Source organism: Podarcis liolepis, assembly GCF_965112155.1.
Source record: "Podarcis liolepis genome assembly, chromosome: 11".
NCBI lineage: Eukaryota > Metazoa > Chordata > Lepidosauria > Squamata > Lacertidae > Podarcis > Podarcis liolepis.
The window spans coordinates 3388957-3403366 of NC_139565.1; the positions used below are offsets into that span (position 1 = coordinate 3388957).

At 41.2% G+C, this 14410-nt stretch overlaps 1 protein-coding gene across 6 annotated transcripts in view; it reads left to right on the forward strand.

The window, feature by feature from the left end:
- Positions 1 to 14410, forward strand: part of PCSK5 (proprotein convertase subtilisin/kexin type 5) — a 163458-nt gene that overhangs the window by 57463 nt on the left and 91585 nt on the right. For all 6 annotated transcript variants that reach the window (XM_083464824.1, XM_083464828.1, XM_083464825.1 and 3 more), the window contains exons 4-5: positions 818 to 961; positions 2627 to 2703. In XM_083464824.1, coding sequence (XP_083320950.1) covers positions 818 to 961; positions 2627 to 2703 — 221 coding nt within the window. The remainder of the gene's footprint in view (positions 1 to 817; positions 962 to 2626; positions 2704 to 14410) is intronic.

Below are 14410 nucleotides of genomic sequence, written 5' to 3' on the forward strand. Positions count from 1 at the left end.
AAAGGATTCACACTCTCCGTGGTTCCCAAATGTCAGCCTCATTTCTTTATAAACTCACCTCCTCCATACAAATCAAAGAAAAGATGAGAGAGAACAGTTCATTTTTCATTTAACATAAACTGGTGTACAAAAGCTCTGTCATAGCTGCTCTTCAATAAGCACCTAAAGTAGCAATTATTTGGGGGGGGAATTGTTTTGGCTACAGGTTCTTAGCTGCTGTTCCCCTCCTGCTGGTGCTGCACTAAACATGCCAGGAACTCTTTTTTTGTAGATATAAAGGAATCTGGATAAGTTTCCAGACAGCTATTTCAGGGATTATACAGTCCATAAGACAGCCTCTCCCTTCCCACCCACCCCAACCTGCCCACCCACCCTAAGCATTTTTTGTGTTTCCATGGCTATTCTGTGCAGGCGTTTTGTCTACTTTTATCCACATGCAGTTGTGTTGGAAAATTCAAATCCTCTTTCGCCCCCCCAGCAATCAAATGTACTGTACTATGGAATGCTTAGAAAAGAGCTGTGGGGTTTCCAAAGGCCCATAATAACAATTAAGTGGTCTAATAACTATACCCTGATATGATGAGCAATCTCAAAAGAAATAACTAGCTCTATTTTCATTTCATTTAGCGTCCCTTTCAAATTATCTTGCTGTTTGTTAATTAGGGCATTGATTTTCTGTCTCTCCAGTTTAAATCAATATGCTCATTTGTGGATAATTAAATTGGTTATACTAATGAATAGGCTAATATTTCCTTGCATTGCACTGGCAACTAATTTCCTGCTTTTTTTTGCTTGTTGTTTGTTTTTCTTCCTATAGCACTGCAGCGATAATATAAACCTCTGTCAGTCAGATATGAATATTGTAGGTGCTTGGAGGAGAGGCTACACTGGAAAGAATATTGTGATCACCATCTTGGATGATGGCATTGAAAGAAACCACCCAGACTTGATGCAGAATTATGTGAGTCTCCACAGTGCTTTGGATAGCTGTTTTATTCTTTTATGCTTATTTGTTTATTTCAACAATTTGTATACTTCTTAATTGCAGTATCCTCTTGGAAAGGTGTACAGGAGACTCAGTAGAATGAAACTTACAATTTTCATTTTGCAAGCCATGTATCTGAGACATGGGCACCACTAACTGCTGAAATTTTACCTATCAGTAAACCGAATCTGGTCTTGCCCTACACAAACAAGCTCAAATGTAATGGATTTGCTGTGTTGTTTCAATAATTAATCTCGTCTTGGTCTTTTGCTATGTGGCCATATTTGGTGTACTTTTCAGGTGAGCAATATTCTGAATCACTGCATCAGTCACACGCAATCCATGCCCTCTAACCCAGAGGGCTCTTACGCCAGGCCACAGCCTACTACCGCAATGTTGGCAGCCCTGTTTCAGACAGAGTTGCTGATGAACAGGATTCTGAATTGGTGCACAATTCACACATAATCTATGTTCAGGGCCATGATCCCTGTTTTGATTGCTGCGAGTCCAGCTACCATACCAACAAAGCACCAATAATATCTCTAAACTCCAGTATTCAAAAGTATCTGGTGGTATTTTCTGCTACACTTCCTGTTCGGCACTATCCTTAGCTTGCTGCTAGAATATATTATTAGGACATGGTTAGAATCTCAATAGTTAACACATTTCTAGATTCTCACTGAGCATAAATTAATCAGGGATTACTAACTCCACCCCATTCAAGTCCTTCATGAATTTAACAGATCAACTTAATTCTCCACGTCGTTTGCTACCTATTACCTAAGCTAAAAAATTCACATAAGAGAAAATGACATTAATGTTTAATTGTATTACATATGTGAATGAATATATTTTGGCAATGTTATACAGAATCACTTGAAGCCAATAGACTAATTAGTTTTGAACGAAGGTGAAATAAAGATTAATCTGCCTCATCATTCTACCACATCAAATAACAAGAGTTGCAAAGATACACAGATGTTTACATTGTTTTCTACAGGCAAATGTGGAGAAGACAAAACCACATTTCACATCCATTAAAAGTTGCATATGCTCCCTGAAGATACAAAAAAATATGTCATCTAGTAGCTACTGTTAATAAAGATACACTTTCCCCAAACGGCTTTATTTTTCAAGTTGTATGTTTAAATTCTTTATTGACGCATGGAAATGTTTCCTTCAGGCAAAAAATGTTCTCTTAGAATTATTTAAATTGCTTGCCCTTTAAACAAGAATAATGTAATTCAAGTTTGTGAACAAACTATTTATTACTGTGATAAAGAGGATTTTGATAAAGAAAAGAAATTTGAAATATAGTAAATAACTAAAACTACACAACTAAGTACTACTTAGATTAAAACAGTAGTTTTCATAAATTATAAAAAAATAATAATTAATGCAACTTCAATTTTCCAGAAGTAATTTAAATAATATATAAATCCTGCAGGTTTAGAACATGTATTGCTTTCCTAAACCATGCAGCAACCACAAAACCACAGGAATGTTAGTTAACCTAATTACACTCCTGTAGAAACCTGCTGAGGAATGTATGAGCCAGATGAGTCAATGGCTAATTAATGAGGATCTGCAGTTCATTCTTTTTCCATCTCTCTTTCCATTTCCCTTCTCTGTTGACTACAGGACCCAGATGCCAGTTTTGATGTCAATGGTAATGATATTGACCCCATGCCTCGTTATGATGCCAGCAATGAAAACAAGTAAGGCCGCTCCTCTGTGGAATGCAAGGCATTGCGAATTCAATTGTATCATGCACTCTCTCTTTTTTCTACAGCACTAATTGCGCAGGTTGAAACATTCTATTTTTGTTAGAATTTTTAACTTTTATCTAGTAAAGGTAATGCAGGGTATGAATTGTGTCTTTTGCATCTCACATATGCATGACATATGGTGAAGAAGCTGTTTGAGCATATAAAATATGCTAGATATATATATATATATATATATATCAACTATGTATATGGTTAGATCTTTGAATAAAGTTGAGTTACAAATATTTGAACTGCATTTATTTTCAGAATGGTATTGGTGATACTTTCTCAGGTAGCTTTTGATACTTGCTTGTAATTCTGGTGTCTAGGTGCTGCTTTGAGTAATCCGAAACTGGTTGCTGTGTCTATACCAAACAGGAATCAAATACGTAGAGTTGTTGTTCACTAGGTTCATAAAATGCCTTTTTTTTCTTCTGTCTGTCTGTGACTGGAACATAGTTGAACATAGTTCACTGTATTGTGGTCTGGCAAGCATCATTTTTTCAGTCTCAGGGTAGTCATAAAACCAAGAGGCTTACTGAGTTCCTATTTGCTCACCATACATGACAGGTACAGTGGTGCCTCGCAAGATGAAAATAATCCGTTCCGCGAGTCTCTTCGTCTAGCGGTTTTTTCGTCTTGCGAAGCAACCCTATTAGCGGATTAGTGCTATTAGCGGTTTAGCTGCTATTAAAGGCTTAGCGGCTTAGCGGCTAAAAGGCTATTAGCGGCTTAGCGGCTTAGAAAAAGGGGGAAAGGGGAAAAAATCACAAGACTCGCAAGACGTTTTCGTCTTGCGAAGCAAGCCCATAGGGAAATTTGTCTTGCGAAGCGCATCGAAAAACGGAAAACCCTTTCGTCTAGCGGGTTTTTCGTCTTGCGAGGCATTCGTCTTGCGGGGCACCACTGTAGACTAAAACGGCTCAGTGACTGTCAAGTTGTGTAGACAAGGTATGGGGCTAGTCTGCCTATTATTACCTGAATATAGAAAGGTGGAGAAAAAACCTATGTGGAAGCTCCACAAACTCCATAATTCTTAAAAGCACAAATTCCCTTTTGTGAGTCTTAATATGCTTCTCCCCTGTTTAGGAAAGAAAACACATTTATGGTGGGAATAGTATGGTCAGGGCCTAAGAGCAGATGCGCCACTTCCTTTCTGAATGACTAAGCTGAGCAGTTTTATTGACTTGACTTCTCTGTTGTAGCCATCTGAGAACTGGCTGACCAGCAGCCCTTCCGATATCTTTGTTGCAGGCTTTTTAGGACTTTAAAACAGCACTTTGAATTGCATCTGAAGATACACTGGAAGGCACTGCAGAACTTTAAGCATCTGCAATATATGTTCGATATGAGGGTCCAAGTTAACAACATCACAATTACAGTGGTACCTCGGGTTAAGTACTTAATTCGTTCCGGAGGTCGGTTCTTAACCTGAAACTATTCTTAACCTGAAGCACCACTTTAGCTAATGGGGCCTCCAGCTGCCGCCTCACCGCCAGAGCATGATTTCTGTTCTCATCCTGAAACAAAGTTCTTAACCCGAGGTACTATTTGTGGGTTAGCAGAGTCTGTAACCTGAAGCGTATGTAACCTGAGGTACCACTGTATGTCCTGAATTAGCTGAAGTATTTAAATGCTCTTCAAAGGCATTCCGACATACGCTGCATTGCAGTAATCAAAAGTGGTTGTTACAAAACAATAGATAACTGCACAAAGGCCATTCATTTTACAAAGGAATGCTCAGAGTTTCTAACTCATTATGCCTGGATTGCTATGTAAAATGAATCAATCCAAATGCTTTGATTCCAAATAGTGTCATCATCCTGGTGCATCTGAAATGAAGATGCAATGCCATGATTTAGAATTTTGTGCTGGCATAGATGTTGGAATAATCCAATTCTGGCAGCCATTATCATTAAATGCCACCAAAGTCACAAGTAAAAAAAAAAAGTTTAAAACGAGGACATAAAAACAGAACTCCAGGTAAGACATATTTATTATATCATGGAATTATCTAGTCCAACCCCCTCTAATGCCGGAATCTCAACTAGATCATCCATGGCAGATGGCCATCCACCCTCTGCTTAAAAATCCAAGGAAGATGAGTCCACTACCTCTCATGGGAGTCTGTTCCACTGTCGAACAGCTCTTACTGTCAGAAAGTTCTTCTGGTATTTAGTCAGAATTTCCTTTCTTGTAACTTGAATCCATAGGTTCAGGTCCTAGCCTCCAAAGCAAGAAAAAATAAGCTTGCTCATCCTCCATATGACAGTCCTTTAGATATTTGAAGATGGCTATCATATCTCCTCTCAGTCTTCTATTTACCAGGCTCCTTCAACCTTTCCTCATAAGGCTTGGTTTCCAGACCCTTGGTCATCTTGGTGGCCATCCTCTGCACACATTCCAGCTTGTCAATATTCTTCTTAAATTGTAGTGTCCAGAATTGGACACAGTATTCCAGGTGTGGTCTGACCAAGGCAGAATAGAGTGGTACTATTACTTCTCTTTGGGACATGGGTGGTGCTGTGGGCCACAGAGCCTTGGACTTGCCGATCAGAAGGTCGGCGATTCGAATCCCCGTGACGGGGTGAGCTCCCATTCTTTGGTCCCTGCTCCTGCCAACCTAGCAGTTTGAAGCACGTCAAAGTGCAAGTAGATAAATAGGTACCGCTCTGGCGGGAAGGTAAACGGCGTTCTGTGCGCTGCTCTGGTTTGCCAGAAGCGGCTTAGTCATGCTGGCCACATGACCCGGAAGCTGTACGCCGGCTCCTTCGGCCAATAAAGTGAGATGAGCACCACAACCCCAGAGTCGGCCACGACTGGACCTAATGGTCAGGGGTCCCTTTACCTTTACCTTTACCTTTATTACTTCCCTTGATCTGGACACTAGACTTCTGTTGATGCAGCCTAGAATAGTGTTAGCTTTTTTGCTGCTGCATCACACAGTTGACTCATGTTAAGCTTGTGGGTCCACGAAGATCCTTCTCACAAGTACTGCATGCAATACAGTGATCTCTGCCATGCATTCTATACAACCCTTGTACCTGATGGCCTCCAGTCAACTCATTGATGTTAGGTTTGTTAATAATAGACAGCTCAGACTTCAAGCTTCCACTGCACTCAAGAGGCCACACTTTTTCTCAAGCAAATCAACAACTAAAGGCATAGTTGAGTAAGTACAATGAGGCGAATGACAAAAACAGACTCTGTACAGTATTCCGAGGATAAGGAAACAAGAAGTTCCGAGGATAAGGAAAAAGTTCCGAGGATAAGGAAACAAGATTCTTTTTAAAAAGTGTCATTTTTTCATATTAGCCCAATTGATACTTTTTTTGAAAACCTATTTCTCTCTCGCCTTGTTGTTATCATAGCAATTACAATGGTCCCTTTGTTGTTTTCTTTCTGCAAGCATACTTAGTTTCATTGCAAATGATGGAGCTGTATTTTTTGTTTTGGTTGCCAAGTAGTGATGGACATTCCTGCTTGATTTTTCTTTGCTAGGTTCCACTTAACTAAGTGCCTAACAGAGAAATCTAGCATCTAGGATTTTATCCTCTGGATAGGAGGGAAGGGAACTACCTAAAACTCCAACATTATTTACCCCAGCAAGTTTTCCCATTCCTGCAAAGAAAGGTCTGCAGATAAGGGTCTTGGCTCCACCCACAGGTCGAAGGCAGGCAGCAACATTTTGGGATGTAGGGCTCCCAGGATTCAGTTTGCTCCCACCTTCAAGGAGTGCAACTAGATCTCCATTTGCTCCTATTCTTTTGCTGTCTCCTTGGGTCTTTAAATATATTTACCTCACTGGCTTGCTCTCCATCAGTTCTGCTGGTCCCCAAGCCCCTTCTCTGGTGTTTTTAACTCACTTCCTTCTCTCTTTGTCTTTTCCTGCCAAAATACAAGAAGGGAGTTAGCTCTAAATTTTAACCCCCTCTTACTCCTTCCAAGGCAGCAGTAGTGCAAGCTGAACCTAAAACTTCTAACTAGTTTTCCAGTTATGGCCCCACTAAAGAATGTGTCCAAATCTGAATGGGAATCCCCACCAAGGTTTTGTGGTGTAATAGATAGTGCATTGGACTTCTAGCATAGTGCAGTGATTCAAAGGTTGTGGGTTTAAGTCCCACCAGAGTCACCAAGTTAAGAAGCTAGTGTCCATTGATATCAAATTCTACACTCCTGGTACTGAGTTATGGACTTATTAAAGATTCCAAATGTAGACTGTCCAGTTTCCACTTTAGTTTCTAGGATTTTACTTTCTTCAGGATGGAAAGAATGCCACTTGGACTTTGTCATTCACAGTGCCCTTGAAGTGCCTCCTTATTTATCTGTTCTTCATGCACAGCAACCTTATTGCTAGAGCATCTCTAGTCTGGACTGATGACCTCCTCTGCCACCCAGATCAGGATCCAAGCCGTACTTGACAAATGCTGCTTATGATCTACTGGTCAGCTGCCTTTATTGCAGATGCCACATTGGATTCCACCTAGTTTGCTTCCCACTCTCTGGTAGCAGACATTGTGGCTAAGCATACTCTATAGCTTGAGCACTGGGATGCTGACACCCCCATCTAGGATTAAATAGCTCCCTACATGGGTACTACACTGCTTGAAGAGAATATCTTAAAGGATAGCTTGCTTGAAGCAAAAGATGCTACTTATCCATAAGAGGGATGACAAGAGATTTAATAGACGTTAACTCACCATACTCTCCCAACCAGTCCTTTTGTAATTTTCATCTGCAAGGAAGAAACAGAGTATGAACCTAACAAACCATAAGAGGGATGACAAGAGATTTAATAGACGTTAATTCACCATACTCTCCCAACCAGTCCTTTTGTAATTTTCATCTGCAAGGAAGAAACAGAGTATGAACCTAACAGACCAAGGAGCAAGCCAAGCAACAATCCTAACCAAACCCAGCCCAATCACCTCCACCACTTTTGCTGCTGCTGCCTCTGTTGCTGCCGCCTTAATTTGTCTCTCTCTGGAACAAGTGAAAAAGATCGGCTCAGAGGTTTGGACCCTCATCAAATCCAAGAAAGTGGACCTCATGTTTATGGCACGAGTTCTAGGTCTGTGCATCTCAGCAGCACATACCATTCTGGGGGGGAAAGCACCACACCATTCCTTCTCTAATGGGCTCTGCTTCCCTACCAGAAAGTCATCACATTGAGCAGACACCTGCATGTCAAACTCCCTCACCACATCCACCAAGTCTTGAGATAGTGGACAGTGTGATCCAACCTGCAGAAGGGCTCTCTTTTTGGCAATCTCCTGAGAATAGCAATCGCCTCAGATGGGTTAGGGAGCTCACTGTAGAGATCTAAACATCCAAGGCCTATGGTCTTCTGCAGAAGCATCAATGAACATTAGTCGGCTAGAGCTTTGAGCAGCTTGACTAGCCCTACAGCACTTTGCTCCTCATCTCCACCTCAGCAATGTCCTAATCTGCATGAATTCCACTACAGCAAAATCCAGCATCAGTAGACAAGGAGCACCCAGTCTTGGGAGCTTCAGGCAGAAGCATCCCTCCTTCTCAGCTGGGCAGAACACAATGTCCTGTCAGTCACAGCCAAGCACATCTCCAGTCTCCTGAACGCAAAAGCAGACAGGCTGAGCCACAGGAATATAGACCAAGCAGAATGGCAACTGTATTTGGCAGTTTTTCAACAGCTTCTGTCTTAAGTTCAATCAGTGCCATGTGGACCTCTTTGCCTTAGCAGAAATCATCCACTTCCATGGTTCTTTACTAGATTCCAGTCACCATCAGTGGAGGCATGGGATCCCCTGCTCTCCCCATGGCTACCAGGACTTTTCTATGCCTTCATTCCACTTCCTATCATTCTGAGGGTCCTTCAGAAGATCACAGAAGTGAAAGTGAGAGTCCACCTCATTGCACCATTTGGCCTCGTTGCTCTTTGTTCCCTCAAATACTCCACCTCACAGGACAAATCTTCTCTCTCAAGGTCCGATTCTTGATCCAGATTCCGAGTGGTTCCAGCTGATTGCATGCAGTTTGAATGGTGACACCTAACTAAGCTGGACTTACCTGCAGACATCACTGATAAACTCCACTCCAGGAGGCCCTCTACTTATACCAATCCACCCAGAAAACCTTTTGGTTCTGGTGTACGACCACAAGATGTTCCTACAAGAAACTGGAATTTTCTACTATCTTTTCCTGTTTCCAGGATGGCCTCGGTAGAGGCCTTTGCCCAAATACTATCAAGAAGTGGTGGCTCTCTCCTCCATCCTGTCATGACCATTCACTTTCTCCCTCTCCTCCCATCCACTCTTGAAATGATTCCTTAGAGGGACAACCCTTAAAATGTTCCCTGACCAGCCACAGAAGCCTCCCTTCAAAGCACTGTGGAAGGTCTCCTTCAAACTATTATACTTCAAGGTCACATTTTTAGTTTTACTTCAGCACACAATTTTGGAACTTGGCACTGTATCCACATCCAAGCACCTCTGAACTTTCACAAAGATAGCCTTCTTTTCTAAAGACGCTTCTAGCTTCCACTTGCAGCAAGAACTTGTTCTTCCCTCCTGTCTAGTGCATCCAAGAGAAAAGGCTTGGCATTCTCTGGACATGTACAGAGCCTTAAAAATATACATTGCTCAAACCAAAGAGCTCAGGTGAACAGAATCTCTCTTCGTGTCCTTCCATCTCTTCTCCTTGGGGAAGAAGGTAACCTCTGCCACCTTAGCCAGATGGATAAAAGCCTGCATTGCTCTTTCCTGTAAGGCTTCCCATGCCTTCTCACATCACTGCTCACTCTACACATTCTGCAGCCACCTCTGCTGCATTCTCTACTAATGCTTCCATTGCAGAGCGAACATCTGGGCCTCCTCCAGCGCCTTACAAGACACTATTGCCTTTACTTCAGTGGAAGCTGCCTTTGGTCGGAGGCTCCTACAAAAGGTCCTCTTTCCTGTCTCCTGCCTGAGATTGGGATAGCTCTGGTATGTCCCAATCTGCTGACCTCTCATTACTGAAATGGGAAAAAGTATGATTGTTCCTTCCTTAATTGTAGTTTGCTATTCCCAATGAAAGGGGCAGCATCTGCCCTTAAGACAGACTGCAGTACCTATCATTTTCGCTCTCCTTTCTCCTTTCTCTGTATGTCTCAGGCGTAGAATTTGATTTTCCTTCTATAACTCCTGTCCTTTCTCAAGCTTTGTGAGTTCACAAACTGAATCCTGGGAGTCTTGCATCCCAAAAGGTTGTTGCCTGCCTGCAACCTGTGGGTGGAACCAAGACCCAATCTGCTGACCTTTCATTGGGAATTAAAAACTTACAATTCAGGTAGGTACAATCGTACTTTCTGAATGCCCACTCAAGATTCATAGATTACCCCCTGAAGGACATTTGGTACTGATTAAGATTATTTATTTATTTATTTATTTATTTATTTGATTAATAAAACATGTATACTACTTACTAGAACAAAAGACCTCTAAGCTAGTTGACCATTTAAAAATTAATAATCATCCACCTCAACTCAAAACAATTAGAACAATATCTCCCCTAACATATGCAATAGATTATTCCAGCCGTCATTCTTTGTATCAGTTGCCTTTTCTCCTTGTTGGCTTTGGCTGGTGAAAACAGCATAGTCAAACTTCCTTGTTAATTTGGCATGTATAAAAAATAATTAAACAGAATATGGGGCTATAATACAGCAGAAATAGAAGGTTTCAAGATTAGAAAGCTTGGCCCAAAACATGAAAGCCAAAATCTTCAAAGAATGAGAGTGGGAAAACGTGGGGGCATTGACTTCTAGCTGCTGAGTTCGTTGGTGGGGTGTAATGAGGAATCTCTTCTTTCTTAAGAATTTCAGAGATTGGAAATACCTACTACAGATATTTGTGCTATCCTGAGCATATTATTATTATTATTATTATTATTATTATTATTATTATTATTATTATTATTTTGCTGGTGTCACAAGTATCAAGTATTGAGCTGTGAAACAGCTACAATTTTCAGGTTGCCCAATATTGTTTATGTAATATCCTCATTTTTTAAAAAAGTACTGTGTGTTACCTCAGTTTAAGTAATTTAATACTCATAGTAATTTATGTGCCTTAAATTGTAGAGACACTTTTACATGTCCTGTCTGACTCTTCCTAATATTAAGAAATCCAAAACAAGACCACTTCTTCGTATTTATTGCAGGAGCTGCCAGGGCTAAAGTAGTTAGTTCCCTGTTCATGTGTAATGAACCCCCACAACCAAAGCTTTTTTCTAGCTCCAAAGGTGTCAGAACTCACCTCCCCGAGAAGACCCATCCAAAGCCCAGAGACAATATCTTCTGGCTGGGGGGGGGTGTCTCCTTGTGAGCCAGAGGCAGCCTCTGTCACCCTCCATTTGCGGAGGTCCCTCAGTCACCTTCACACGTCTGGAGGGATTGTGCAGGTGGGGATGGTGGAGATTGGGAAAAGAGGCAGCCTGCCCCACTTGCTCAGCAGTACCCCTCTCTGAGAGGTGCTGGAATGCCGTTCCGGGGCATTCCAGCTGGGAAAAAAGCCCTGCCCACAACCTTAGTCTGGAATATCTCTCTAGTAATGAAGGATGTGAAGGTATTATATCTGCTCCTCACACCCTGCTCAGGCTACAACATTGCTTGGGCCATGGTGCTCTCCGCTGGCTCATTTTGGCTTACTTCCTGTGTTGGCTCCCACTCAGTGGCCAACTAAAGTTCAGCTTTGGCAATTTATACTTTGGCAACTAGCTCTTTATCACTGCCCACTACTTTATTGCTTTTTAATAGGTGTCACATTATTTGATGGTATTTGATTTTACTGTTTACTATTATATTCTAATGGATTATTGAATATTTCTTTATTTGATATACAGTTGGTTGTTTATTTTAAAGTTATGTTTTTATTATGAATGTTTTTGTATTGGATCATATGTGATCTTTGCTGTCTGTTTTGTTTCTTCAGCTTGTAAACCGCCTTGTGCATAGTAATATAGAAAGGCGGCATGCAAATTAAAAGTGAAATGAAAATGAAATGAAACATACAGCGGATATATCAAAAGATTAGAGAATGTAATTATTTTGGCCAGTTGGACAGTCCGTTAGGGATTCCATTATAAGACTTTCATTATATTATATTGCATTTGCTGACAGGCTATACATACTAACTAAATGACACTTTCAGTTTTTAAAACCAAGTTTTCAGAAGTGTGGATTCTGCCGAGAAGAAGCCTACAAACATTCATCACTTGAGCCCTGTGATAATTTTTAGGAAGCAATTATGGTTTCTTTAACTACTATGGTATGCAGGAGTCCTGCCAGATAATTAGTTTGGTTTGAACAAATTGGCAGAGACTCATGAAGTCGTCGGAGTCACAGGCCCACACTAGACTTTCATGTTTGCTTCATTAAAGACAAGAGTCAGCTGTGTCTGAAATCACTTCTGCTATGCAAAGTGTCTTGTTTTGTTTTTATGCTGAAACTCCTGTGCTGACCTCTATCATGTTCAGGTTTTACCTGTAAATATACTTAAAAGCAAAGGTGGGCTGACTTTAGTCTTGGATTGCTTTAAAAGAAAAGATTCTCATGGACTTTGTATGTTTTTCATTTACAAAGCAATAATCCATATTCTAAGCATCTTACTATTTAAACCTCATCCATATTAAGTGATCATTCTATGAATTCTTGCTTTAGAAAATAAGAAGTACCTTGTTATATCAAAACAAAGTCTATTTAATTTAGTATTATTCATCATAACCCTAATCATTAGCAGGCATTAAGCAATCGGCCAGAAATTAGTAGACTTCATGCATTAAAAACCAGGAGCGATGTGTAATCGGCCTAAAAAGGTAGAGAATTTTAATGTGTGTTCAAAGCTTAGCTGTATAACATGGTCTTATTATCATTTCTGAACCTTAAAAGAGGGGAGCAACCACACCTGTGCAGATAGGGAGTCCCATTACCAGCATGCCACAGTGGAAGAAGCTGTCCCAGGTCCTCACAAATTGTGCTTCTTAAAGTGGTGGGATGCATAACAGATTTCCTGATGTTGAGCGCAATGAGTGGATAGGACTGTTGAGGGGGGGGTCCTTCCACTATACGGTCACAAGCCAGTTATATGCAAGAACCAGCACTATTAATTTTGCCTGGAGACTGCCTGGAAGCCAGTGCAGATGAAACAAAACTGGGGTGATAATGATCAGCAAAGCAGGATCTAGAAATTAATCTGGTCACAGCATCATCAAATATAAATGTATTGTGAAAGAGTACATTTGTTAAGAACACAAAACAAGATTCAGGTTTAGAGTGCAAATGCAGGTTGTATATCTTTAATCTCTTCTGGAAAATAATCATTGTAATGATAATTCTGTTAGGTTGCAAGACTGGCTTGCATGTTTGAAGTTATTATTCACAGTGCAGCCCTGTGGACATCACTGCATAAAACTTTCACAAATACAGTTTTATGGTGGTAATTTGCATGGGTGATGTGGCTGAAGAAAAGCCTGCCATGTCCATGCATGTTTTTAAAAAGACGTTCTTAGGTGATTTGTCCTGTACAGGCAGCCTACTAGTGTGCATGGACCATAGCAGAATGTAACCCAGAATGTTACACTTCCTGAAGTCTGCAAGGTCAGTTGCAATTCAGTATTATACCTTACATCAAAATGACTAGCAGGGGTCACCAATCTGAAATGAGTGGGGACCAATTTTAAAAGATTTTTTAAAGAACAACAAAAAAAAAAAGGTCAGGCACTTTGTTCACTCGCAGAGGGGCTCTTCTGGGTGTGTGTGAGAGTGTGCTTAAGTATGCTCTATGCATTAGTGTGACAGAAAGAGAGGGAGATTTGCATATGGAGCCTGTGTCAGAAAGAGAGAGGGGAGATGTGTGGTCTGTTTGTGAGTGTGGTCTGTTGGAGAGTGAGAGATCCACTTGAGCAGAGAGATGATGTGTGTGTGTGGTTATAGATATGCAAAGCGCAGAATCCCAAGGGGTGGCATCCCTGTAGGCACTCTGCTCACATCTTCTGCCACTGGAGAAGCAGCTTCAGGTGAGATCTCCTGGATCTCTCATGAGATATTGCCAAAAGCCAGCAGTCGCAGCCATAAGCAATGAAACGGGATGGGCATGAATGTCTATGAAAAACAAATGCATGTGTGTTTGTGGTCTGTATGTGTGTGGTGAGCGTTTGTAAGTGAGAGGTGTGAGGTCACCTTGTATTTTTTCCTCCTGGTACTGTGGAATGTTCCCTATTATTAGACCACAACAGCATAGTTGTGTGTGGAAACAATATTGTGTGATCTCCAATCAGCACCAGCAGGGCATACATGACTTCTCACTGCAAGCATGAGATTGTCCAGGGATGGGGTGAGGGAGCCGCAATGACTATACAGTGGTGCCCCGCAAGACGAATGCCTCACAAGACGGAAAACCCGCTAGACGAAAGGGTTTTCCATTTTTGAGCTGCTTCACAAGACGAATTTCCCTATGGGCTTGCTTTGCAAGACGAAAACGTCTTGCGAGTGTTCCGATTTTTTCCCGCTTTCCCCCCTTTTTCTAAGCCGCTAATAGCCTTTTAGCCGCTAAACCTTTAATAGCCGCTAATCTGCTAAACCGCTTGTTATGTAGTGTAGTTTCACCCTGGGCCAGCAGGGGGATACTGTATATAGTTT